This window comes from Hydra viridissima, unplaced genomic scaffold (assembly GCF_058129835.1).
Source record: "Hydra viridissima isolate aposymbiotic clone 2 unplaced genomic scaffold, HvirCarnegie_v1 scaffold_3, whole genome shotgun sequence".
In the NCBI taxonomy this organism is placed as follows: domain Eukaryota; kingdom Metazoa; phylum Cnidaria; class Hydrozoa; order Anthoathecata; family Hydridae; genus Hydra; species Hydra viridissima.
This window is the reverse complement of record NW_028324302.1, coordinates 7817262-7845000: the sequence shown is the minus strand read 5'-3', so window position 1 is coordinate 7845000 and position 27739 is coordinate 7817262. Positions and strand designations below refer to the sequence as shown.

Sequence of the window (27739 nt, the reverse complement as noted above, 5' to 3'; positions counted from 1 at the left end):
CACCATTACATCTAGAGGAATCGTTTACCTGAAGATAATAAAAATAATCTTCCACAAAGAAATTTAAAAATTACCCATGACATGGTAAAAAAATACCTATGACATGGTAAGGCTTTGCCAATGTGTCTAAAAAACCAGTGTACAGTGCATTGAACTAGTCTTATTTTGAGCTTAAAATAAGACTAGTTCAATGTACTGTACACTGGTTACATTCAATACACTGAGAAAGAACCTGACTCAGAAAAATCATACCTGTTGAAGTTTTGTGAGAATGGAAGCAGCAATCAGCTTAGAAATATGCATCGATTGTCGCAATAACATGAAACCAGATTCAAGTGCTGGGTTTTTGTCACTAAAAATGTAAAAATTTGCCTTAAAAATTTTTAAAAATCTTTCTAAAACATTAACAACTAGCCATATAAAAAAATGCAAGACTTCCTGTGTTAAAACATGATAATAATGAAGTAAAACTAGGTTGCTTTTTTGCTTTATATAGGAAACTAAAAACACAAAGAAAAATGCTTTAATACACTATCAGGTTGTTTAAAAAAATAAAACAAAAAAAAAAGCACCAAAGTATACTGTAGAATAAACTGCTCAGACATTTGAATGAAAACAAAGAACTAAGAGCTGGCTTTGTTGATGCAGATCGACTCTTTTTTGCTAAATTCAAGATAAATAAAAAAAAGATTATACTGTCAGTTAATTGTAAACTATTTTGAAATAAACTTTAATGAAAATAAAAATTAACATTTTCCAGAAAACATCTGGAACATACTTTTAAAAACCCTTTTTAAACAAGTAAAAGAAAAACAAAAAGATTCTTTTAAGTAAAATATATATATATACATACATATATATATATATATATATATATATATATATATATATATATATATATATATATATATATATATATATATGTATATATATATATATATATATATATATATATATATATATATATACTTTAAGCATAAACAATATATCATATTTATAAGAAAACAGGGCCCCAATACACCTTACAATAAGTGTAGCCAATTACATATATAATATTACAGAACATCTTTTGAGCTATCTTTTAATGTTTAAATACTTTACAGTACTTTTTTTATGAGGTTTATATTGTAAGTGACAACTAACCAGTTGTATTAGCTTCCTGGATAACTTCAGAAAGTTTCCTATGCTGCTCAAATAACTCCATGATGACATCACATAAATCAGTACTATTAAAGAATATCACTTTTATTTGCCAAATATTTTTAGAGTTATTTTTGTCAACAAATACAATACTTGTATTTCACATAAACTTCATCAAATTAGTTTGAATAAACATAATAATACTGATGAGACATAACTGATAAGTATAAACATAATAGTATTAATATACATAATACGCAAAACAAATATACTCATAACAGATTTGCTAATTAATATATTCACAAAACATACATGTTTAGCAAACTAATAAAGCCATAAACTACATAAACAAAGAAGACTGCAGAATACATGATGTTATGCTTCAAAATGCTTCACAATACTTCAAAATGCAATTTGCAATGTGAAAGCTTCAAAAAATTGATGATATGAATAGTGACACAATTTAAAAGTTACAAATTAAAATTGATAGAAAGTTTCAGGAAAACATTTTCTACCTTACACTTGCAGCTTTCATGAAGTTATACTCTATCAGTACCTTTGAGTAATATACATAAAGTAATAAAAAAAATTCGGATAAAAAAAGAGAAGAAAAGAATAACAACACTATAGAAAAATGTATTAGAGATGAAATATTTTTTAAAATGTAACTTGTGGAAGTGGCATAATTGTTTAATAGATTTTTGAAATCTGCTTTAACAAACTAGGACACCCCAGCTGCTCATTTTTTCAATCAACCAAAATTTTCCTCCCCTGCTCTTGAAAGGTTTAGCATTTGTTTAACAATATTATGTAAACTATTAAAAATTTACTGTTTAAATTGTTTTTAATATCACTAAAAACAAAACAATCACTTTACAATAGCTAAACTTTTTTTTTTTTTTTCTCAAATTATTTCTAACTTGATTAGGTTTAAACTGAAGTATAAAAGGATGAATTGGAAGCTCTACAAAATATTTTTACTTTCATTTTAAATTAAAACAAAAAAAGTTTTGTTAAATCCAAAAATTACAAAGATTTTCATTATAAATGCTCTGATTTTAAGTTGTTTAAAAAATTAATTTAATTTTTGTTGTAAGTGACATTCAAACTCTGGCTTTTTTATTACCAAATTTGGTAAATTTTTAACAGAAGAAATGTATCAAATATTAATACAGTAATGTCAGCTGTGCAGAATTTTAGTTATAGTTCTGAAATTGAAAGAGAGAAAGCACTACTAAAATACCACATTTACCTGCTACAGAGAGAGCATTTATTATGATTATCTACAGAAATAAAAATATAAAATAAGAAAGATTCTTATGCATCTTAAAAACTAACTTCATATACTCCAAGCAATATTCTTGCTTTGATGTGATTTTTCAAACCTTCAAAAGAAGTAGAGAAGTCAGCAGTTTTGTCCTGTAAAAAAAGCAGGTAAAAAAATATTGTAAATTCCAAATTTTAAAAATCTTTGATCATTTTTGTTATAAAATAATGATGATAAATAAGTATACTTACATAAACATATTTGTATTGACAGATTTACATTTTTTACAAAGTATTTATAACTTTAAACATTTCAAATATTTAACATTAAATTTCAGGCTCACTCACAAGCTCATAGTCTTCTAAACCTGATTTAATAACCCTTTTAGTAAGAGAAGCCAAACAGTCCTCAACATCATCTAAGAGATTGGATAGAGACTCTAAAAGTAAAGAATAAAATTTCTGAATCTGAGAGAAAAGATTTTAAAATAAAATTTTTTTTTGTATACAAAAACAAAAAAGGATACAAGACCTTCAGGATTGATCTTGGTCATAACATAAATAATTTTTACTAGGCTACTTTTTATTTTCATTAAAAAGAGAGCAGAAGAAATGTAAAAAAAAGGTGTAGTAATAAAAATATTTGAGAGGCATAATTGTTAAAAGAATTAGCAAAGTTAAAAAAAACTATGGAAAAAATAATGCAAAACACATGGTAGATATTGCTAAATAATGTAAACACATGGTAGATATTGCTAAATAATGTAAATATATGGTAGATATTGCTAAATAAAAAAGGCTTAAAAGACCATGCTTTAGAAATTAAAAAAAAAAGTTATACCATCTTCGTCATTTTCTCGGTCTAATCTCTTTGCTGATTTACTAGTACATAACTGTAAAGCATTCACCAAATAAGACTAAAAATAGTAAAAAGAACAAATCATGAAACAATGAGAAAAAGAACCAATCATGATACAATGAGAACAGTGTAAAAAAATAACTTTTTTACTTTTTAATAATGAACTAAAAAAATTTAGAAATATATACTAAAGGTTCTGTAATGGATGCACTTCCATCCTCAACATCAACACACAAATTTAAATCTAAGGGAGGCAGTATAATTGGATCTCTTACAAAGTACTTCAAAAACTAAAATGAGAAAATAAAAAAAAATATTATGAACAGATTTAACACATCGATATCAAAATTACAAATCCTTGAATTTTGAAGAAAAATTTTAAAAAGAAAATAGATGAAATAAAAATAATACAAATTTATTACTATAACTATAATTACTTGTGAGAATAAAAGGTCTAGAATTGAATTGCTCAACTGAGGATTCTTGCAACTAACTTCATAAATACCCTGAAATGAAAAAAATCGAACATTTTTGTAAGAACATAAAATACCTTGAAATAATTGAACTGATATCAACTGTATCAGTAATAAAATCTGTTTTCAGAAAAAGAAAAAAAATTTATGCGAAGCTTATGATGAAAGATCATTCAAACCTCAACAAAATTTTCATTTAAAAATTGTTACATAAAAGTTAATTTTAAAAAATACCTCATACAGCTGCTGACGAACATAACTATGCTGAGTCAAACCCTTCTTTAGACAACCTGTATGTTAACATTCATAGAAATTATTTCATACAGATAATCAAGTATATCAATTATTTCATAAAGACAATCAAGGATCTTTTTCCTATTTTGCATTATAAGAAAAAAACCTAAAAAAGTTATGTTTTTTAAACCAACAAATTTTTAAACTTTACTTACAAAACAGCAACTATTGCCATCTAGAACTTAACTTCTGAATGTTAACTTTAGGGAACTTAAGATTTTTTCCAGAACAAGATGTTAAGTTGTTTAAACTTTTCAAAAGATAAATTTACTCATATTCAATTTTTCTGAAAATGAAAGTGTAAACTTACCCAGTATTTCCAGACAAAAGGCTTCATTAGCTGCAACATTGTATCGCCCCTGAGTTGATACTACCACTTGACTACACGAGTATGACTGAGAGAAAGCAATTTGACTGGGAAGAGAGAAGCCTACCCCCTCAGAATCTATCTGTAAAAGATATCTTTTTTTATTATTTTTTTTACAGATTTACTAAAAAGTCAAAAAGACAGCAAGAAAATCTTCTAGTTTTACTTTTAAGCTTATAATAAACATAATAAAGAAACCCTTTTTTTTTAAGACATTTTACAAAGAAATTAAAAACTCATTTTCTTAATTAAGAGTTTTTGATAGTCATTAATATTTTGTGCATCACTTTATTATTATATAGCCAACAAAAGTCACAAAATTGTTTGAAATTTAGCAAGAAACTTAATTTGATAATACTATATCTCAAGGTTATATAAACAAGAACTTTACTTTAAATATCAAGACTAATAAACATACTGGAATCATCTGCTCATTCTGTAATTCAGCAATTTAAAAAGATCAAATTGGTAGAACTGACAGATAACCATTTTAACTTAAACTTAAGTAAAAACAACTTTTTTTTTTTTTTTTTTAATCTACTTAAGTAAAAAAAAAAATACTTTTGAAAATAATCATTAAAATTTTCTGTAAAGATTTTTTTAAAATTGAGCAAATACTGTATCTCTAATTGTAATCTATTATTTTTAGAACTCAATAATACCAGATTTACTTACTCTGAAGTGCTTGAGAATCATCAAGAACCCTGTTACTGCTATCTTTCTAGACTCTGGGTTTCTAAATTTAGTAAATTTTTTTTATTCAATCATAGACTACAATCACACATTTGCAATCCAGGGTGTTATCTACAACCCGGTTTAAATAGAGACAAAAAACAACTTAGGACAAAACTTATCTTATTATTAAAAATTTTTAAAAACACTTGTGAAATTGTAAGTAAAATCTACAACAATAACACTTTTGAATTATGAAAATATAAACCATAGTTCTTTAAAAAAAAGAAGTTATATACCACATTATCAGCATAAACGAAAGATCGAAGCAAAAAAAAACAACATGTACTCACTTAGAAAACATTGATTTCTTTAGTACCAATATTAATGAATCTTTTATTGTAAGACTGACTTTCATCAATGGCTAGCAAAAATAATAAAAACAATTACAATAAAAATATACCCATTTTGTAGGAAATCAAAATAATTTTATGTTGTATTTTTACTTTACACAGATTATTCTTTTCACAGATAGTCAATCAATATTTTTTGATATACAGTGTCCATATATTTTATCAATCCAGAAGCAATTTAAAAAAGGAGCAATTTTAAGTAATTGGAAACATACCAAAACAGCTTTCAGAAGACCTTCTGCAGTTGTCACACTTAATGTGGACACATAGTCAAAGACATCTTTAAACTAAAATATGCCATTTAGTTAATGCAGAACATAGAAACTTTTACTGAATTTTAAACACTTTGTGTAAAGAAAAAATAAATAAAAAATAAATACTTTGGATATGCAGTCTAGAACAATCTGTGGAACACTTGCCACCAAAAATGTTAGCAAATCTAAAATTTCAAATTTCAACTTTATAAAGAAAAAAAATGTTGCTTTTCTTTTAAAAAAATAATACAAGCTCAAAGAAAATTTTCCTCATAAAAATTTTCATTTACTTACCAACTTGTCAATAAAAACATTGCATTAAAATTTTCATTTACTTACCAGCTTGTCAATAAAACATTGCATTAGAATTAAATAAGTCATTATTTGCCAAATGATTTTTCATACTTTAACTTCCATAATTTAACTACTTTCTGTATCTTTATTTGTATTTTTAATGAACTAACTGTAGATTCTCACCAAGATAGTGCTTGATATCGTGATGAACCTTTAATACAACTACATTTAGAAGACCTTCAATAATGCTTTCTCTCGTTGATTCTATGTCCTGTACAGAAAAAAGGTTTAGCAACCAAAAAGTCAAGTAAAGAATTCTTCAAAAAAGTTAAATTCTAGTTATAAGAGTGTTTTGTGAGAAAATGACACATCTAAACCAATCTTTAACTTTATTTCTGTCATTAAATTTTTGCACAACACTTTTGTTGAAGCTTTTTAACTCACAAACCTTGAAAACAATTTGCAATAAACTGACACCAAGTAAACAAGATCTTTGTGATGGAGTTGAAGGATTAGAATGTATTGAAAAATGCTCTATAAACAAAAAAATTCTTTTGTTTTTCTAATTTACTTAACAAAAGCATTTTAAAAAACTTACAGTTTAAAACTACCACTGAATTTAAACAACTACAACTGAAATTAAATAACTACCACAGAAAACTCAATATTAAACAATTTTAATATTATAGAAATGATTTGTTGAAGTTTACACAAGTTTCTTTCAGAGTCATCTGTTGTGAAATAACATTTTCATTAGAGTCACATTTATCAATCAACAAAATAAAGTTAATAGCTATGCTTGGTTGAATCGATTAAAATGAATTTGTGTTTTTGAGAATAAATACAAAATAAACTTAATACTAAAATTTTAAGAAAAAAATTCAATTCATCTTTTTAATGTAATTTAGTTATTCATTTGAAATACTCTTGTAATTATTCAGATGTAGTCAAGACCAGTGGAAATTTAAGTTTTTCCCAACATAAAAAATACAATTTAAGTTGGGAATTGAAATTAGAATTTTACTTTAAACCATATAGTATTAAAAATAGTATTAAAAGTAGTATTAAAAATTTGCATTGTTTTTAGACTTTTTTTGTGCTTTTTTTATGGACAATTTAGCCCAACATTTTACACACCCTTAAAAGGAAACGTTCTTTTATAATTCTTAAATACATGAAACAGAAAACAAAAAAAAGATACTAAGGTTCTTTTTGTACTTTTATGATACAAAACATAAAATCTCTTTTGCAGTATTTCATCAAAAAATGTAGGATTAGGTAGCCTAGGGCAAAATGAGACAGACTTATTTGTAAGAAATATTACTATAGTTGCAAAAAGATTAGGATAAGATCAAGGTAGACTGAAAAAAGGTATAAAAAAAACAAATCAACACTGATCCCTGTAAATATGAAGTGACAAATAGAAACTTATTGTACTAATCAGGCTATCAGTAAAAAAAAACTATTTACATAAAGAGAAAATATCATTTAGAGTGCAGTACACATACAGCACAAGCACTAAAAGTTATTCAGTCAATCTGGCTATTGCACTATTTTTCCAAGGCCCATTTTACAATTAAGATCTTCAGAAGCTGTATTTGAGGACTACCCCTCTAAAATTATTTAAAAAAAAGAAAGTAATAACAGAATGGTATTTGATACTACACCATAAAGAACAACAACTGCTATTGATATCAAAATAAATAAATGACTGAGAACCTTCTTTGGCTAAAAGAAAAAAATTTTTTTAATTAAGAGAACTAACTACTTTTAGTTTTCATAAAATTCATGATTGAGAAATACCTCCTACTTTTGGTGTATAATTGTCAATGAGAATAAGACTAAGATCAACCAATCTTGAAGCAGTGTCTTGCCAATAGGTTTTACTGTGAGAAAAAAATTTAACTCCAAAATCTTTTAATTACTTTAATCATTTCCAAAAATTATATTAAAAAAAGCTTTTTTAATTAACTTGTTTCCATTATAAAAAACTTTTTAAAAATAACTTTGTAATCAAAATAAAATTTAAAATCCTTGTTTAGTCCTATTTCAATTAATTTAATTTTTGGAACAATAATAGTTAATAGGTACTCGGTAATATTAAAATGAGAATAATCAAACTAATGACAAATAAAAAACACTTTTGTTCCTTATAGTTCATTGTTGAATTGTAAGGAACATAAGGGATTTGTATTTGTTATTAGTTTGATTATTCTCATGCCTTACAAGTTATGTATACAAACATAAAATCTTACCAATATGTGGCAACTTTTATTAAAGACTTCTCCACATCAATTGTTGATGGAAACAAATCTAAGTTTGATTTTTTAAAAAAAAGTGTACAATTTCTAACACTTTATTTTACATATTTTCAAATTATTTTCTTTAACATATGAAGTTGTTACACTTTTAACATATGAAGTTGTTTTGATGCTGCATAGATATCTTTGAGATTCTCCATCTGCAGCAAACAAATCAAGACAAAATACTTAAATTTTTTCTGTTAAAGACTTTTTTTTTATATTCAAAAAGATTAAAAGAAAATAAAACCTACACTTGCTACATTTCATACTAAAATAAATCTTAACACAAAAACGCTTTCAAAAACTAATAGCTTTAATATCAAAGACACCTCTGACCCATTTTGATTTTTTCCTTCTTTCATCTTCTTTGAATACTTTCATTACTAATGATTTAACTAAATCAAATATCTAAAAAGAAAAATCTTTGATTTCTATTAGAACTTATTTTATTTTTATAAATATTAAATATATAGGAAACATAATTAGTTTTAAAACTTTAGAAGATTCCTAAATATTATTACATTTAGAAATCTTCCTAAATAAGGTAAGTATGGGTATTAAGGCCCACCTTTGTCGAATGCGCGGTAAAGAAATGCTGATTTTTTTTTGCTGCCAGTGATAAAACCAGATAACTCTAATATTTTAATGTCGAAAAAAAGTTTCACAATTTATTTTTTCCCTAACTTTGGATTAGTGGGCCTTATTTTCGCCGGGCCTTAATACCCATACTTACCTTATATATATTACAGAATAAATTCTGACATGAAAAAACTAGAACGACTAAATTGACTAAAATTTGAAAAATAACAATAACACTAGAAATAACATACCTGCTCTTCCAGCCGATGAATACTAGTTAAAGTCAAACAAACCCCAAAAGAGAATGGTGACAATATTTTTTCAAGAAGTACTTCTTCATTCTATAAGTATTTATAAACATTTTTTAAAACTGTACTGATGTAAACTGTATAAACTTATGTCAACAAAATCCTTTGAATTTAGAAAAAAACTTTTCAAACCTTCATTAATTTAAGAAACTCTTTTCCAATAGACTGGTCATGATTTGCTGCAATCAAAATTTGTTCTAGTGTATTTTTCTCAACTTCTCTCAATTTGTGAATGTCACCATTGTCACGAAGAAAAGGGTTTAAATCTTCATCAATAGCTGTAGATGAAATCGAATGAAAGAAATCAAGGATTCCCCTAAACAGATCTTGTTTGGAACCCTGATAAAAGAAGAATTATTCTATTAAAAACAGAACTGTTAATGTCTAAACCTTAAAAATTGGTTGAATTTGATATATTTATTCATTATTACACATAATTAAAAAAAAAAAAAACACATTAAAAGAAAGAAAAAGTCAAATTGTTTTTTCAGTGGATAAAATTTTTTTGAATACTGCTCTCAAAAAAACATTTCATCCACACCAACCAGCTGAGTTTGGCATGAATGAAATTATTTAACGAGTGATAGGCTTTTACTCAGTCTTACTCTACCTTTTGCAAACCTAATTTTTGATTAATTAAATTTAATTATTATATTTATACCTTTATTGTGAATATAAATGATTGATATATGAGTAGAGGAATAATATCTAATGGCACATCAGGAAATGTCCTACAATAATACAGTATAATAAAGGATTGCATAGTATAACAGTATAAATAGTATAACATTGTATAATTTGATAACAATTAGTATAAAACCAAAGAAACATTTCAAAAAAGAAAAAAGATTTTTGTAAAATCAACTGAAAAATTCTATTAGATTTTGAGCATGAAATTTTATAAATATTTTTTAAAAAAGAAGCTTCATTTTTTTTCTTTTTTTTTTTTTTTTAAACTGGGGAACAAAGTGGAAAAATATATCACAATATCAATTTTTATTTTAGTTTTCATAATACATTATGAATAGTTGGCACCAACAAATAAATATCAATTAAGAAGTCAACTAAATATCAAAATACTTTATTTTTCTTTCCTATTAAAAATTAGGTGAAATTTACAGTTTAAAGTATATTTATATAACAGAGTTTAAAGAATATTTTATGAGATTTGTGATGACAGAGATAACTGTCATTGCAGATAAATTTGGAACTTTAAATCAAAATTTTAAACAAAAGCGTACTGAATTATTTTTTGAACCATGTCTTGGATATGCTCTTCCTTCAATGGTAAATCTCTAAAAAAAAAAAAACAATAATAATAAAAAGCATCATAGCAGCTTTGTTAACAAACATATCTTTTTTGTTAATTTTCGCTTTTAAAAAATTCATTAGACAATTTATAGACACAAAAATTTTTAAATATAGATTCTAAAATTTTAAAACATATAGACTTTAAGATTTTTAAACGCTTATAGACTATAAGATTTTAAAAGATTTATAGACTCTAGATTTTAAAATGTCTATAAACACAAAAATTTCAAATGTTGGAAAAACTTTTTTTGTTAAGACGTTTTACAAAAGGTAAAAAAAAAATGAACCTCTTTCATTTTGAGGGAAAATTACCTTAAAATCTTAACAATAGATATTGAAGCTTCTGGTTTCCATCTATAAAAAAAACAAAAACAAATAGTATTAAATTCATTTATAGAAGCTTTCATTCTTGTTTTATATTAACTGAACCAAGCTAAATTAAACAGATGCTAGTACATCTGTATTTTAAACTTTTATTACTTCAGTACAAATATTTTTGAAATGGAAACATTGAAAGACATATATTATAACATATAAAAGGCTGTAACATGAAAAAATTTTAAACAAGGGAAATGATGTTGATGATGAAAATATACAAAAAATCAGGGTTGTTTTGATTTAAATCGATTGATTTAAATCAATTTAAATCATGATTTAAATCAGATGAATAAAAATCACAATTTAAATTGAGTTTTTTGATTTTAATTATTTTTAATTATTATTTATTGATTAATCAAATTAAAGTAAATTACACAAGCTAATTATAACTACTGCATAAACTAATATTAGTTATAATAGTCAGATAATGCATTATAAAATATATGGTAGTCATACAAATCATTAAATTTTTAAATTTATTGTAAGATTTTTATTCATATGGGTAAATTTTTTTTTTCTTGTTTTAACTTATTGACTAATTACATTAATTTCTGTTTTTGTTACTATTTATATAATAAATATAAATATATTCCTTTTATATAAGAGTATATTCAAATTTTTTTAAATTACAGTATTCATTTATAATTGCTTGCTATTTTTTAATTGAAAATAAAAATAACATAACTAGATATAAAAATGTCTGGTGCCGGTAGAAAAAGAGATGCAGTTTGGACATGGTTTGAAGAAATACCTGCAAAGTTTGGGAAAAAGGGTAATAAAGCTAAATGCAAAAGCTGCGGTGTTCAAATGCAAGGTTTTGTTGCTCAAATGAGAAGCCACAAAAGTGTTGGTAAATGTAATTTTCTGAAAAATGTTCAAGATGACGAAAACATTATTTGTCAAGACACCTTAGTAAATATCAACCAGACAACTGAAGAACCACAAACTAGTCAATGGTCTTTTAAGAAAACTGAATCTAGTCATTCTGCTGTAGATAAAACAAGTTTTTTGTGTTCAAATAAAAAGGCAGTGACAAGACCAAGCAGTAGCAAGACAGTGACAACTAAATTGGATTCATACCTTATTAAAACCACTAAATCTAAAAAAGAAGCTATTGATGAGCAGATAGCAAGAATGATTTATGCTACTAACTCACCTTTCAGAATGGTTGACCATCCAGAGTTTATCAAGATGATCCATTTTTTACGCCCAAGATATAATCCTCCTAATAGAATTGATATTGGTGGAAAACTACTAGATACTGTTCACAAAAACAGTTTAACTAGCTGTTTAGGTTTACTACATGATCAGTCTGTAACTATGAGTATTGATGGGTGGAGCAATGTTCATAATGAACCAATAGTTTGTGCAACAGTAACAACAATGAATTCAGATATCTATCTTGCAGACACAACTGATACCTCTGGTCATTCACATATTTCTGACTATTTGGTTGATGTTGCTGTTAAATCTATCAACTAATGCGAAAAAAAATTTGGTTGTAAAGTTCGCAGTGTAGTAACTGATAACAAAGCATGTTAATGTTATTACATACAGATGTTCTGCTCATATTCTCAATCTATTGGCCCAAGACTTGGCAACTCCAAACATCAAGGAGCAGATTGTTCAAGTTATTAAATATTTTAGAAACAACCATTTTGCTGCTGCTACATACAAAGCAAAAGAGGGGCTACAACTTATAATGCCCCAAGATGTCAGATGGAACACATTGGCTAATTGTCTTGAATCCTATCTAAAACACTGGCCAATTCTGTTAACAATTTGTGAAGAAAACAGAACAAAAATTGATAAGAATATTACAAATATTGTAAATAACCTTGGTGTGAAGCAAAATGCAGAAGAACTGTTACAAATGCTTAAACCAATTGGTGTTGCATTAGACCTGATGCAGCAGGACAGTAGTACTATTGGTGACAGTGTAGTGATATAGAAAAATCTTCGGAGGGAATTAAGTCCTAAGCTTAGCCCAGATGCTAAGAAGAATTTATCCAAAAGAATACAACAGGCAATAACGCCAGCTCATTTTTTGGCTAATATTGTTAATCCTAAATACAGAGGTAAAGAAAAAACTGATAAAGAAATAGAAATTGGAATGGACTTTGCAGCTTCAAAGAATCCAAATTTTATTCCACTTTTGGTTAACTTTAAAGCAGAAGCAGCACCATTTCAAAAGTTTATGTTCCATGATAACATTGTTCAAACTATTAAGCCATGTGATTGGTGGAAATCTCATAAAGATCGTGTGAATCAGGAATTACTGATAGTTATTGAACAATTACTTACTGCTGTTGCTTCATCTGTAGGAATTGAAAGAATATTTTCATCATTTGGTCTTGTGCATTCAAACATTAGAAATAGACTAGGAATTGAGAAAGCAGGCAAATTGGTTTTCCTATTCAAACTATTTAATCAAAAAGCATTAGAATCAATGAATTTAATTCATTGAATCTTTGAAAATTTGTAAATAATCAACATTAAAAAAAAGACTTTTCAATTTTTTAAATTAATTTAAATATAATTTCATTATATTTTTAAAATTTATGTGATTAAAAGTTTATTTCTCCAAAATGTAATTTAAATTAAAAAAATCTGATTTAAATCAAAAAATCTGTTTTAAATCAAAAAAATTGATTTTTTTGATTTTTTTTTTTTAAAAAATCATGATTTTTATCAACCCTGCAAAAAATTAAAAACAAAAAAATATTTGAAAGATCGATGTTCAAAATACAATCATTTTTGTTGTAGACGTAATTACTTATCAATAAAGGAGTATTTTAAATTTATTCTTGAAAAAGAAAAAAACCTCAAACATTTGAAAAACAACAGAAAAATGTTACTTTGAGTTGCATAGTTTGTTGAGAATTATTTTAAGATACTGATCTGGTTTTATATCTCCTAAAAAAAGGAAAAAAATTGTAATCTATATCAGTTCATAAAATTATACAGCATTGTTAAAAAGGATTGTCATATTTAAAAAATTCAAAGATTAACTTAAAAACACGAAAGTTATTATTCACACAAAAAAACTGCAACTAAGTTTTAGATGAAAAATTAGATGAAATAAATAGAAACACTTTATACAGATTCAATTTTCAAATCTTTTAAAACTTTAAAATGAGGCATTGAGAGCTAGAGTGGCCTAACCTAAAATTTTCTCAATTACATTTTATGCACCTTATCCTCTCTTACTACTCAAAAAAATGTATATTTGTAGGAAAGTAGAATTTATTGATATAAAAATTTCAGTTCAAAGCTTCTTTATTGTTTTTTCAGAATAACTTCCAATAGACTCAGACTTACTCCAGTCTTAACACACAAACATCTTTTTTTTTTTTTTTTAAAAAAAAAAAGTTGTTAGAAACAAAAAAAAAAAAAAAAAAAAATAAACAAACATAAACAGCAGCAATAGCCACCAGTTTTAATATGAAAAAGTGGAAAAATGAAGTGTAATATATAGAATAAGCTTAATTAGAAATTTTAATTCAAGAAAAGCATTTGGGTAAATTCTTCTTATTACATTGTTGTGTAAAAGTATTGACTTTAACCTTCTTTTATTTTTAAACATATCAGTATTTACTTTGTCAAGGTTGTTATGAGCTAAATTTAGAAGCTCTAAATTCGGAATTTGTGCAAAAATAATTCAGAGAAAAACTAATATTCATAAAACATAAATATTAGTTAAATACAAGCATTTGGAAAAACAAATAAATACACCAAATTCCTAGAAACTATTGAAAACAATAATGTAGCTCTTTATATAGTATTTCTAGTCATTGTGGAAAGCAATAACATAGCTCTATATACAATATGATGGATTTATTTGGTGGATTTATTTTAAAAACAAACAAAAAATGTAAAATAGCAATACTAAAAATAATACAAATCACAGTTGCAGTTAATGAAATAATTTTATTTGTACCTTCAGTTGTTGCCACAACATCAAATGACATAAGGTTTGAAACTGCTTTTGTAAATAACTCAAGAGATCTATAAATAAAATATATACTTATCAAAAGATCATAATGTTTGATTTAAATAAATTACAAAGATCACTTGTTAAAAGATCTTTATCTTTTTCACGATGATCTTTATTGTTTGACCTAATGTTATTAGTTTAAAAATCTTAAGCAATTCTTTTGAGGATTTGGATAAAGTTATTTCTTTATTTGTTTTTTCCATAAATAAAATGAAAACCTTTTTTATTTTTTTATTTTTTTTTTTTAAAAAAAAAAAGTTTTTTAAAGAAGTTTTTTTTCAATATATTAACCTTTCATTACACCTATACACTTTTACATCTTCATACACTAAATGAATTGATAAGTCTATTTTACAAAATTGGCAATTACAATACCTTATACTTTTATTTTATTTAATAGAGATTAGTAATAGGTATTTGTTCCAGGATCAGTTGAGATTCATTGTATAAATTACTAATTTACTTATTTTAATTGTTATTTTTATTTTTATTATGCAAATTTCTATGATGATGATTTCTATGATTCGATGACAATTGAGGAAGTTAATTGAACTTCAACTAATGTAATGTCAAACAGGTTTTTGCTTGAACTCAATTTCTTTATTTTGACACTTTCAGAATTTTTCATCTGTTTTCCTTTAGAACATTATAGAACTGAGTTTAGCAAGTGAAATATTGCAGTGATAAATTTTTCTTAGCATAATCCCAATATCTGTAATGTTTTAAAATAAATAGTTTTATGACCAACTCGACTCGAAATTGTCTAAGCAAAATACCTTTCAAACACTGATAGTTATACTTTATATGAGTGTGTTTTGCTTTTATTTATTTTTTTATACTTTTTTTTTTGTTTTCTTGTTTTTCATAAAAATTTACAAATATGTTTAACATGCTATCTTATACCAAATACTATGTAATACAGAACACAAATAGGGATTTTAAAAGATAAAAATATTTGAAAGAAAATTCAGAAACTTCAAAGTATACCTCTCATTTTTGATATTATTTTGAAGAATTTGAGACAGAAAATAATCAGCAAGATCAATTAAATACTTTGAAGGAATCACGTCTAGCTAAAGACATAAAAGTGTTGATAAAGAAAAAAAAAATCTAATATTATAAAATAAAAATAATTTTAAAAATTTTATTACAAACAAGTTTGTTTCTTTTTTGAAAAAATTGCAAAATCTCTTTTCTTTGATAAGGAATACTATAAAGCAACATTTATCATTTACATCTGCACAGCTATAAATTAACATTGGTGATGTGCGAAACCAAGATTTTAAGTGCGAAACCAAGATTTTAAGTTCAAAACGATTCAAAACAAAACTAAGCCATTTTTGTTCGAATTCAATTCGATTCCAATGTACACTGCACTGATATTGAAATTTGGTATTTAAATAGTAATAATTTATAGTGTGTGACAGAACACAGAACAGAAACGAGACATTATACATTTTATATTCAACAACCAATCATATTGCAGTTTTACAATGTAAATAAAATACTAAGCAACACAGACTAGACTCTAGAGTCAAATAAAAGTGAATGAAATCAAATGAGACTAGTATCATACAATGCAGTTACAATGTGTAATAATTCAAGTTAAAAAAAATCAAGTCAAGTGCTTGCAATTCAGTGCATAGAATAAAGATTAGGACTAGTATTATATTTACAGTTATAGTTTAACAGATAATACAATACAAATAAAAGTAAAATGCTATAATGAATGCAATTGCTGTACAGTTATGTAAAGTAGTAGTACATGCATAGGCAATTGTTCCAGAGAGTCCGAGACTTTAATCTACAGTGTACTGTACTGGCTGTGGCTGGCAGGGCAGTCTGGCTTTGGTACGCTACTGCTATCTGCTATACTACAAATTTTTGTGAACAAAAGTTAGTTCAGCCACATGCTCAGAGAGCAAATTACATCGCCTTCTTGTAACAATGTTACCAGATGTCGAGTTCAATCTCTCCGAATTTACAGAGGTTGCTGGAATAGCCAATAATGCCCTCGCTATTCTAAAGAGTTTCAGCAGACAGTGATCATTAACTTTCCACCAATCAAGTACATTGGCGTTCCTTCCAATAGGAGGTTCAACCATATACATTCTGGCCTCCTCTTGCACAGAAGCTGCATCATCAGCTGGCAGCATCCTATTTGCAGTTGCTGTTGTAAGCATGCAGTCGAGGTCATCCCATAAATTGCTTGGCTTGGAGGCTGCTACTGATGTCCAACCAGGACCTGAACCTGGACCAGCACTTCGAAAAGCAGGAGCGGGAGCACCAGCACTAGAAGATGTTCCTACAAAGTATTATATAATATAAATAGCTGTAAAACTAAAATAGTAAACAGAAATGAAAACCTATTATTGCTTTATTATTCATCAATACTATTATTGTTTTATTATTCATCTGTAATTAAATTAAACCACAATGCAGTAAATCTGAAATATAAATCTGAACTGCAGGCCATTACCATTACCATCAAGTCTTAATCTGTGTTAATCTTGTAACATAAAACGTAGAAGTTTTGGAATTGTACCTTGAATTAAGTTCGTGTCATGGTCACTCAAGGCAACATGTCCACCTCCACCAACACCAGTACCGCCACAAGTTTGGAATTCCTTAGAGTACTGATGAAGACTATCTACAAAAAAAGTTTGCTGTTGTTCAGAGAAGAAGACGGATTTGTAGCATGGATCAAGAAATGTACATGCTGCATCAGACAAAGCTGATATGAATTGCGGAAATCGTCGGTCTAGTTTTGACTTAAATTTTCGAGCAAGAAGTACACCACAACCCTTATGTGAAGGATCATTGATGAATCGCTGCAATTTCTGATTTAAGCCATGCAAAGCCGGAAATTTCATAGATGACGTTGGGTAGTTCTTGCCACATAATTCTCTACTTGCTTGTTTAAATAGAGCAAGAACTGTGTGATAGCCTTCAGCAAGCTTCCATTCTGCATTAGTCAAATTGTCAATTTTTTCACTTATTGCTAGCTCTGCAGATATAGCATCTTTTTTTTCACATAATCTCTTCAGCATTAAGTAATCGAGTTCCACCTAGTAGCAACATGAATTATCAGTTCTCGTTCTGCCTTTCCTAATCACTTCTGCTCTCTGTGCAAATTCTGTGTAGCCTGGCAGCTATAGTGATAATGTGACACAATACAACGGCTTTTGGAAAGGACAGTCTGCATTCCATCAATTTCACTCACAACATCATTGATGGTTAATTGTAAAAGTGTGATCAAAACAAGAAAGATCATAAAATGATTGTGAGAGAATCATGGCACTTTTCATATTACTGCGATTATCACACAACGCATAAATTGGAACAGTCCGAGGAAGTTCCCAATTATCAATAGACTTGTCTAAAGATTCAAGAATGCTTTCACTGGTATGTTCTCTGGAAACGGCTTGTTTTCTAATGCAAATGTCTTTAGATCAAATTCAGGACTTACATATGACAGACAGAAAGAAATAAATGGATCTTGCGCCCTCAAAGTCCACAGGTTAGTTGTGAATGAATATGAAGGAACATCTTCAAAATCTTGATATATTTCATTAGTGGTTTTCTGTTTTACACTACAATATAACTCAGGCACAACTGATCTTGAAAACGTCGTTATGCTTGGCACCAAATATTGTGGTTCCATTAATTTCATCAGTTCTTTGAATCCTCTGCCTTCTACAAAGTCGTATGGCAACATGTCTAGAGCAAGCATGCGACCAACCGAATTCATTATAGCAATGGCATTTGGATGACTAGACGACTAATGTGCTTTTTTACTAAAAAGGTCATCAACTTTACTTTGCTTCTTATTTTCATTTTTCAGTTCTTGTTCTGCAAGTTTTCTTTTAAGATTCTATTCATTTCTCGCTACACACTCTTTATGCGCTTTCGGATAAGCAGCACGTAAGTGAGCATAAAGACCTGTTGCTGCTCCAATTGGACACTGAACAGGTAACTTGCATGTTCCTATTTTTCAAATGCCTATAATTCTATTGCCATTTGGTTTTTGCCTACTAAAAAATTCCCAGATAATACTTTGGCAATTACCATAGTTACTACCTGCCATTGTGGTACTGTATAACTTTTTTCTTTCACTTTTAAGCAATAAAATTCGATTAACTTTGGGTTCGCTTCGAAACAAAGATATACTATACTTTGAAAATTCGAATGGTTCAAAACTAAAAAAAAGTTCGATTCGAAACAAAACTAAGAGTCAGTTTTGAATTTGCAATCGAAGTTTCGCATTTTGCACATCACTAATTAAAATTTTTCATCGAAAATTTCTAGCTCAAACTTAAATTGTTAACAGAAAAATATTTTTAAACAATAGTTTAAATAAAAATTTTCAGTATAAAAGATTAATTTTTTTTTTTTGAAGAATGCAAATTATTTATTAAAATTTCTGTAAACAAAGACAGAAACAACTAACTATTTACTACAAGTTATTTAAAAAAATTACCTGAACCAACATACAAGCCATTATTTCAGTTGAAAACTAGATAAAAATAGAATACTTGGGGAAAAAAATGCATTTAATTAATGGAATAAAATGGAATAAAATGGTGCATTTGAATAAAAAAAAAAACAATATACAAAACAGTTAAAATTATTAATTTTAATGTGAATCAATAGTGCAAACTACACACCTTAATTGAATAAGCTTTTTTATTTAGCTGATTGAATATTTCTTTCGTTATCTTTAATTGCTTTTCAATCATATCATCACCAGTAGAAAAGTCTGCATTAAACATTTATAAAGTAAAAAAATTATAAATACAAAACTTTAAGTAATTAAAAAAAGAAAAAAATTTGTCAAACTCTACCTTTACAAATTTGACAACTCACCCAACTGTAACTGTAACTAGTGCAAAAAAATTCCTTAATAACTCACATTCATAAAGTATCTTCAACAGAACTATGGCATTGTTTGATGAAGTGGCTAGTTCTTCATTTAAAACGATTAGAATCTGAAATATATTTAGATGATTTTATACTTTAGACTAGTAAAATAATATTATCTTAAGTAGTTTATACATTTTATAATTATTAAATAATTGCTTTGAAATTGATTTTGATTAAAAAGTCTTTTAAAATAGGACTTTAAATTTGTTTAACATGTTTGTCAAAAAATAATATTGTAATTTTAACTGATTCATTTAGAAATGGTTTTTTGTTATCAAGCATGTTTATTGATTGGGCTAAATTGTTTTTTGTTGAATAAATTAGGTTGGACTCTTATTCCATAGGTTATATTAGAAAATTTTCATCTTTTAGGCAGTAAAACTAAATAAAGAAATAGAAATAGCTTATTGGAACCAGATATTCATAAAAAGTACATGAATAATTCCTAACATCTTGTGTAAACACTTATTTATATCCTGTAATGAAAAAGTGTTGTTATATGAAAATTATTACTAAATTTTAATACTATTTCTCATTCAATCAGAGAAGGCAATTTAACATATAGATTGAGTCATATTGCAGCAAAAACTTTCATTAGGAGTACTGCTGTGAGATATGGAATATGAGAAATATATGTATTGTTATGCTAAAGATCAACCCATTCAAAAATTTCCCATGAAATATTGCCCATATTGATTTGAAAACCTAGAAAAACTTAAACCTACAGAGAAAAGAATTAATTTTAATGACAACCAAGCTAAGACCACATTAGAAGTTCATTATATCAAAGTTTCATCTGCTCATATTACTGTAGACATACCATCTTTTGATCTCAATGCTTCACCAATCACTATCACCAATATTTAAAATAAAAACAAAAGCTTGCAAGAAAAATATTTAAAACTCTTACTTAATCCAAGAAAGTTTTGCTCAAAAGTCAAAAACACTGGTAAGTAAAAATTATGAGGAAACAGTGTTAGATTAGATGAAGGGTTTTTATAAAGTTAATCCCTATGTACAGAAAAAATGACATGAATCTGGACTTTGTCAAAAATAACTTTTGATTGGAATACTTTTTAAACAGATTTTGTGGTGATAGATTATCTTTTGTTTGATAAAAGGTATTAGATTTTCAATGATTTCCTTAAACCTAACTAGAAGTATTTATGTATGTATGTATGTATGTATGTATGTATGTATGTATGTATGTATGTATGTATGTATGTATGTATGTATGTATGTATGTATGTATGTATGTATGTATGTATGTATGTATGTATGTATGTATATATGTATGTATGTATGTAAGCATGTAAGATTTGTATATCATTCTAAATATAAGATTACCTTTTCAAATTTGATAGAAGCAACAACTTTAGCTATAACAGTTTTAGATTTTTGTTCAGAACAAAGATGAAGCAATGCCTCTCTTGATGAAGACATAACATTCAACCTCAGAAAGAAAACATTAAGTTATTAATTCGTATTTAAAAATATCATAAACATAAAAAAAATATGCCTAAATTGCCTTCTTTACAAGAATATGTATACTAGTGGGAAAAAAAAGAGTTAAATTTCCCAAGTTTAAAACAGTAGTACTAGCACACCACACACACACACACACACACACACACACACACACACACACACACACACACACACACACACACACACACACACACACACACACACACACACACACACACACACACACACACACACACAATCAGTTGGCTCAGTATATTTGAAACATTTTTCAGTGTAGTTACTTGAGAACATTGGAAATATTTAAACACTTTTTAAAAATTTTAAAATGCTTAATTTACAGTCCATTAAAATTTGTTGGCTGTTTTGACAGCTATAGATTTTTTAGAATTTCCTATATCTAATTTATAAAAAGAACATAAAATATTTTCATTTAGTAATTAGAAAAACCTTATGAACTCTGCAATATTAAATAATTTTTAAATAGCATTCAATTTTCATATTTATACAAAAGAATTGACTTTGTTTTCTTTTAAATCAAGCAAATTAAAATTAATCAAGCTAAAAATATTTTGAAACCAGGTCCAACATTTAAATCTCGTAGATGATTTAAACTCGTAGTTTCCCATTTGTATTAGTTTGTACAGTAAGAAATAATAATAATAAAAAAGAGTGCTTAATAGACAATGGTTTTATAAACCAGTCAAAGACTGGAAAGAGAAAGCAATAATTGTAACGAAATCAAATGTTGGAGCAAATTTCAGAGTTTTTAATATACTGAGTATAATTTTATCTGTTTTCTAACAGTTTTCACTTTCATTTAAATTAGAAAACGAACTTAAAACCTAAAGAAAGTGACGATCGTAAAAATTAGAAAACATTCTGTGAAATATCAGAAAATAAATAGAATAATAATATCAGAGAAAATTAGTCTTTTTAAAATAGGACCGTTATATTTTTTACGGAAGCCATTTCACGGCATTTATTTCAAAAATTTTTCTCACAAATTAGATTGCAGTGCTTTTATGTTTAGGAAAAGAAGTCCTAAATGCTTGAACATTCTTGATTGAAAAAAAAACCATTCTCTTAGACGACGAAGAACTTACATTTTTATGATCGGTATTTTACACTGGTAATATTAAAAAAGGTCAAGATCACTCTAAATAAAAAAGATAATTTGTAAATTACCTTGAAAAATCTCAGGATATTGCGGATGGTTTAACATACTTTTAATGAATACCAATTCGCAAATCCCACACGCAAGTCAATTTGAATAGCTTAATGCAAAAAAAGTCAAGTTTTACTTTGAAAAACTTAACATTTGCAATATGTTTGGTCCTTTGAAAAATAGTTTTTTTTTTCTATGTAATTTGAATTTCACTCAAATAAAACTGTTGATTAATTTAAACTCTATGAAAGGATTTTTATCATTAAAATAAATTTAGAAATAGATAGACCTAAATCAGTGGTTCTTAACCGGTGCTCCGAGAAATTATGAAACTTAAAATTTATTGTTCACTCACTTATTACATCACACTGCAATGATTATAGTTTATGTAAGAAGCTACAATAATTGGGTTTTATTACCTACCTACCTACATTAAATGCAAAATTTTGAAAATAAAAATAAAAAGTGCAGTTTACAGGAAACCAAATAATAATAAGGTTAGTTTGTATTTTATTCTAATCAAGAGAAAATAAAAGTACATTTACATTCATTTAATTAATAAATATTGAGTAAAAGAAAAAACTAATTAAACTTAGGAAAGAACGAAATAAAACTTCTAGAGGTTGTTGACAATAATTACATTTTATTTAAGTTACCATTTAAAAAATTATATTATATTAGTCAGTTTTGTTAATTTAAAATTCTATAAATAATTTTTTTTTAAACTAAATCAACGAATAATTTTATAAACAACGAAGACTTTAAACAAACTGTTTTTTTTACTTTAAGGGGGATACACCCCCAAAAAATTTCAAAAATTCAAAAAAAAATTTTTAACTGTTTTAGATACATTAATATATGAGGATTTCAAAAATCGTAGTGGCTATGTCTAAAAATTACTCTAAGTATCAAAATTTTGCATTTTTCAAGTAGTAACAATGCCTTTTTTCAAAAAATATAAATTTACGTCTTGTAGTACACCTCAATAAATGACTTCTTATGCAATGAAAACTTAGGTAAAATTCGCAACTAAAAATCTTATTTGGGTTCTTGTTAGATTTAAAGAGCTTCTTGTTAGATTTATAAAACTATAAGTAAGAAAAATTAGTTTTCAAGTTTAGTTTCAGCTCAATTTTTATCGCAAGAGAAATAAATTTTTAAAAAGTTTTTTAACATGGTAAAAGTAGATAGAGTTAAAGCAAGAACAAAACGAGCAGTAAAAAGAAAAAAGATTTTTAATGGAAAGGTGTTACGTGGCAGTGAAATTTTAAATAATTTAAATCACCTTTTAAATGATAATATTGAATCTTTTGTTGATAAACAAAAAGACATCTTCAAAACGTCGACTTCTTCTTTTCGCGAGCTTCAACCTATTTTGAACTTAACACCACAAAAGAATGCTTATGTCCAAAACAAAGATGTGATAGGTTATAGAATAATTGACTGTTCTATTTTGTCAGATGCTGTATCGGTTTTAAGTTGCCCCACTTGCTTTCAAACAACTTTAGCAATAACTGAAAACATTAGCAAAAAGCGAGGACTTGCATGTAAACTTTCAATTTTTTGTTCAAAATGTAAATATCAAAATAACTTTTATACTTCTAAATTATTAAATCAAAAAGGAATCTTTGATATAAACACACGTACAATATACACAATGAGAACTCTTGGAATAGGATATTCTGGAATTCAAAAATTTACGACCCTTATGAACATGCCAAAACCAATGACGTCGAAAAACTATGATAAACTTGTTTTGAAAATAGCTAATATTACAGAGGAAGTTGCACAGGAAACAATGGCTGATGCTGTAGCTGAATTAAGACAAAATTGTCAAAATGAAGATGAGATTTTAGATATTGGTGTATCGTGTGATGGGACATGGCAGCGTAGGGGATTTTCCTCATTAAATGGTGTGGTTGCTGCACTCTCATTAGACAGTGGAAAAGTTATAGATGTTGAAGTAATGAGTCGTTTTTGCAGAGGGTGCTCTTTAAATCAAAACCTTGCTAAGAGAAATCCTACTGCTTATGCCAAGTGGAAAAATTTACATATTTGTAAAATGAACTTCATTGGTTCTGCAAGTGGAATGGAATGCGAAGGAGCCAGTCGCATTTTCCACCGATCAATTCAAAAACATAAACTAAAATATGTTAACTTTTTGGGTGATGGAGATAGTAAAAGCTACAATATAGTCAAAGATGTTTATCCTGACACTCAAGTAACTAAATTGGAATGTGTTGGGCACTATCAGAAGCGTGTTGGAACCCGACTTCGAAAATTGAAAAAAAAAGTGAGAGGACTAGGTGGTCGTGGAAGATTGACAGATGCATCAATTGATCGATTGCAAAATTTTTTTGGTATAGCAATTAGACAAAATACTGGTGATATAGTTGCCATGAAATCATCAGCACTTGCAACTCTTTTTCATGTGGCATCGTCGAAAGATAACAACTGGCACTACCCACATTGTCCAACGGGTGCAAGATGTGAATGAGTCCTTTAATGGAAAAACTTTAATGGAAAAAGTTCTAAATGTGAATGAGTCCTTTAATGGAAAAATTTGGAATCGTATACCAAAAACAAAATTTGTCACCATTACAGTGCTAAAGTTTAGTGTCTACGACGCTGTAGCTAATTTTAATATTGGGATGAAATCGTCAATCCTAATTTATGAAAAACTTAACATGATTCCTGGCTATTATACAATAAACGGTTCAAACGCTATAAAAAAAATCCACCTTAAACGGTCAATCTATCGAGGAAAGCCAAATAATAAATTGCGTCGTTAAAAATTAAGGGCTAAAAAATTGAAGAAAAGTGATAAAACCTTAGAAAATGAAGGCAAATTATATGAAAAAGGAGGTTTTTAAATTAAATTAGAGTCTTATATGTAATATTTAGTATGTTTGGAGATTTTTTATTTAATAATTTTACATTTTTAGCGTTTTCTCAGTTTGAGGTTTTTCAATATGCCGGCCAATGTTGCAAGAGTACCGCTTAAGCTTTTTGTCTCAAATTTTCAGCATATCTTCCTTTTAATAAGCCCTGTGTTTTAAATGGAACAGAGTTTTGGTATCTCAAGAAAAAAACCAGAATAGCTGTTTTACCTTTTAAAAAATTGCCCTTTTTTATAATACCATTTTTGTCGGACATGTACTCAGACCCAGATTTTTTTTTTCCAAATCTGTTCCATTTAAAACACTCAAGCACCTATTCTAAATGCAATACCAAAGTTTCACTTTGCCTTTCTTAATAGTTTTTGCTGAATCTTGGCCGGCGCAAATCATATTTTCTGCTTATTTTAGGGGTTTTTTGGGGTATATGCAACAATCGTTGACCAAAAAAAAAAAAAAAATGTAAATTTTTTGTTTTCATTATATTGTATGTTAGATTACTTAAAAAGTTTTCTTCTATTGTCTATATTTAAATTTGGGGGATAATCCCCCTTAAAAATTATTTTTTGAGCGAATGTTGTTTGATTTGCAATCACCGATTTTAATAGTCATTATGACTATTAACCGATTCTATTAGTCGTTATGACTATTAAAATCGGTGACTTCAGAGCGAAAAACATTCGCGCATTCGTCTAATGTTTGAAATTTAATATGTACGATAAAAATCGTTATCAAACGGAATCTAAAAGGTGTTTTAGAAACTAAAATATTTTTAAAAATTATGAAAAAATAATAATATTTAATAAATAATGAAATATTTATTTAAATTGATAATAAAAAATTAGTTTTATTGTAACGTTTTAACAGCATTTTTGTAATTAAAAATAAAATTTGGTACAAACATCTTAAAAATTTGATCGGACATTGTCCGACTAAATTTAAATTTAATCAGACATTTTGTCCGGGTCTTAATAAAAAATTAAAACAAGCCCTGTATAATCCCCAAATCATTTTTGGTTTTTACAGTAATACCCAATAATGAGTATTTTTACAGTAATACCCCATAATTTCTTATCAAACGAAAAGCGAATGATTCGGAAGAATAAAATTTAAGTTTTGGATTTACGTACATTTGTGAGGAAGAATATCACATTCCACATTGTATTGTATGTGGAGAAAAATTATCCAACAGCGCGATGGTTCCTAACAAGTTGAAACGTCACTTTTCTACAAATCACGCCAACCTTGCTACAAAAACTAAAGATTATTTCAAACAATTGTTAAATACGCAAGCTAATTAAGTAAAATATTTTGAAAAAACTGTGAAAATTTCCGATAAGGCACAGTTCGCGTCATATAAGGTTGCTGAAATTATTGCTGTTCAGTTAAAACCACACACTATAGCAGAGTCTTTAATTATACCTGCATGTTGTGAAATGGTTAAAATTATGTTTGGCGATGAAGCAACAAAGGAAATAATGAAAATTCCTCGTTCAATTGATACAATAAAAATTAGAATTAAAAATATGTCGGATGATATCGAGAAAACAGTTGCCGATAAGCTTTCCAAACGGCATTTTGTTCTGCAAATTGACAAGTCCACTGACATAAGTGGAAAAACTCCTATACTAGGGTTCGTTCGTTTCCTTCATGAAAACGAAATAAAGAATCAATTTCTATGCTGTTTTGAGCTTACCGAAAGTTCGACAGGACAAGATGTCTTTGATTCTATTTCTTCCTATTTTGAACAATTCAAAATATCATGGGAGTTTTGTGTGGGAATTTGTACGGACGGTGCTCCATCAATGGTAGGCTCATTAAAAGGGTTTGTGACTCGCGCCAAGAAAAGAAACGCCAATATTATATCTACTCACTGTTTTTTGCATAGAGAATCTCTGGTGTCCAAAACATTACCAGTGGCATTAAAACCTGTGCGAGACAAAGTTGTAAATATGGTAAACTTCATAAAATCGAGACCTTTGAAAATACGCGTCTTTAAAAATCTTTGCATCTCTATTGAAGCCAAGTACGAATCTTTGCTTTTGCATTCTGAAGTAAGATGGTTATCCAGAAGAAAAGTGTTACGTCGTTTCTAAGAACTGAAGGATGAGTTGATGACCTTTTTCTAAAAAGAAAGTACGGATGATTTTGTGGAATATCTTCAAAATGACATTTGGTGTGCTAAATTGGCATATTTAGCTGATATTTTTGATTATTTAAATTGTGTTAATTCCTGCCTTTAAGGAAGTAAAGAAAAGTTTTTAACATGAACCGACAAATTGACAGCCTTTCGGAAAAAAGTTATTTTTTGGAAAAATTGTGTGCACTGTTAAAAATTTCCGTTAAAAAACGGAAAAA

General features: G+C 27.3%; 3 protein-coding genes across 15 annotated transcripts in view; 1 reads left to right on the top strand and 2 right to left on the bottom strand.

Moving 5' to 3' along the window:
* Window positions 1–22444, bottom strand: part of LOC145180262 (Fanconi anemia group I protein-like) — a 36377-nt gene extending 13933 nt beyond the window's left edge. For 9 of the 13 annotated variants that reach the window (XR_016450515.1, XR_016450513.1, XR_016450514.1 and 6 more), the window contains exons 1-33: window positions 21179–22444; window positions 19821–19896; window positions 19576–19667; window positions 19389–19424; window positions 15896–15981; window positions 14852–14919; window positions 13770–13827; window positions 10846–10887; window positions 10464–10517; window positions 9884–9953; window positions 9355–9561; window positions 9166–9255; window positions 8665–8743; window positions 8288–8345; window positions 7836–7918; window positions 6481–6566; window positions 6216–6303; window positions 5865–5923; window positions 5700–5771; window positions 5425–5495; window positions 5075–5135; window positions 4343–4481; window positions 3973–4028; window positions 3703–3771; window positions 3454–3555; window positions 3248–3323; window positions 2755–2846; window positions 2479–2559; window positions 1656–1696; window positions 1144–1226; window positions 573–663; window positions 253–352; window positions 1–28 (exon numbers count right to left, since the gene is read on the bottom strand). The exon at window positions 1–28 is cut by the window's left edge and continues 52 nt beyond it. Coding sequence is in view for 7 of the 13 variants with exons in the window: in XM_090081084.1 (XP_089937210.1) it covers window positions 1–28; window positions 253–352; window positions 573–663; window positions 1144–1226; window positions 1656–1696; window positions 2479–2559; window positions 2755–2846; window positions 3248–3323; window positions 3454–3555; window positions 3703–3771; window positions 3973–4028; window positions 4343–4481; window positions 5075–5135; window positions 5425–5495; window positions 5700–5771; window positions 5865–5923; window positions 6216–6303; window positions 6481–6566; window positions 7836–7918; window positions 8288–8345; window positions 8665–8743; window positions 9166–9255; window positions 9355–9561; window positions 9884–9953; window positions 10464–10517; window positions 10846–10887; window positions 13770–13827; window positions 14852–14919; window positions 15896–15981; window positions 19389–19424; window positions 19576–19667; window positions 19821–19896; window positions 21179–21274 (2590 nt within the window). In the remaining 6 variants the exon portion in view is untranslated. Of the gene's footprint in view, window positions 29–252; window positions 501–572; window positions 664–1143; window positions 1227–1655; window positions 1697–2478; window positions 2560–2754; window positions 2847–3247; window positions 3324–3453; window positions 3556–3702; window positions 3772–3972; window positions 4029–4342; window positions 4482–5074; window positions 5136–5424; window positions 5496–5699; window positions 5772–5864; window positions 5924–6215; window positions 6304–6480; window positions 6567–7835; window positions 7919–8287; window positions 8346–8664; window positions 8744–9165; window positions 9256–9354; window positions 9562–9883; window positions 9954–10463; window positions 10518–10845; window positions 10888–13769; window positions 13828–14851; window positions 14920–15895; window positions 15982–19388; window positions 19425–19575; window positions 19668–19820; window positions 19897–21178 lie in introns of all 13 variants that reach the window. The other 4 variants (XR_016450518.1, XM_090081083.1, XM_090081090.1 and 1 more) reach the window with 4 other exon arrangements.
* LOC149890829 (uncharacterized) lies at window positions 17413–18056 on the bottom strand. The gene has a single exon (XM_090081108.1). The coding sequence runs from the start codon at window positions 17956–17958 to the stop codon at window positions 17413–17415; it is 546 nt and encodes a 181-aa protein (XP_089937234.1). The 5' UTR covers window positions 17959–18056.
* A 4373-nt stretch (window positions 22445–26817) lies between the features above and the next one.
* On the top strand, window positions 26818–27477 carry LOC149890828 (zinc finger BED domain-containing protein 5-like). Its single transcript, XM_090081975.1, has one exon. It carries the CDS (start codon window positions 26818–26820, stop codon window positions 27475–27477), a length of 660 nt encoding a protein of 219 aa, XP_089938101.1.
* The last annotated feature ends 262 nt before the right edge of the window (window positions 27478–27739 follow it).

Excerpts from the sequence above, each read along its gene's own strand:
- LOC149890829 (XM_090081108.1), bottom strand. The coding sequence starts at position 17,958 with ATGCTGAAGAGATTATGTGAAAAAAAAGATGCTATATCTGCAGAGCTA.
- LOC149890828 (XM_090081975.1), top strand. The coding sequence starts at position 26,818 with ATGGTTAAAATTATGTTTGGCGATGAAGCAACAAAGGAAATAATGAAA.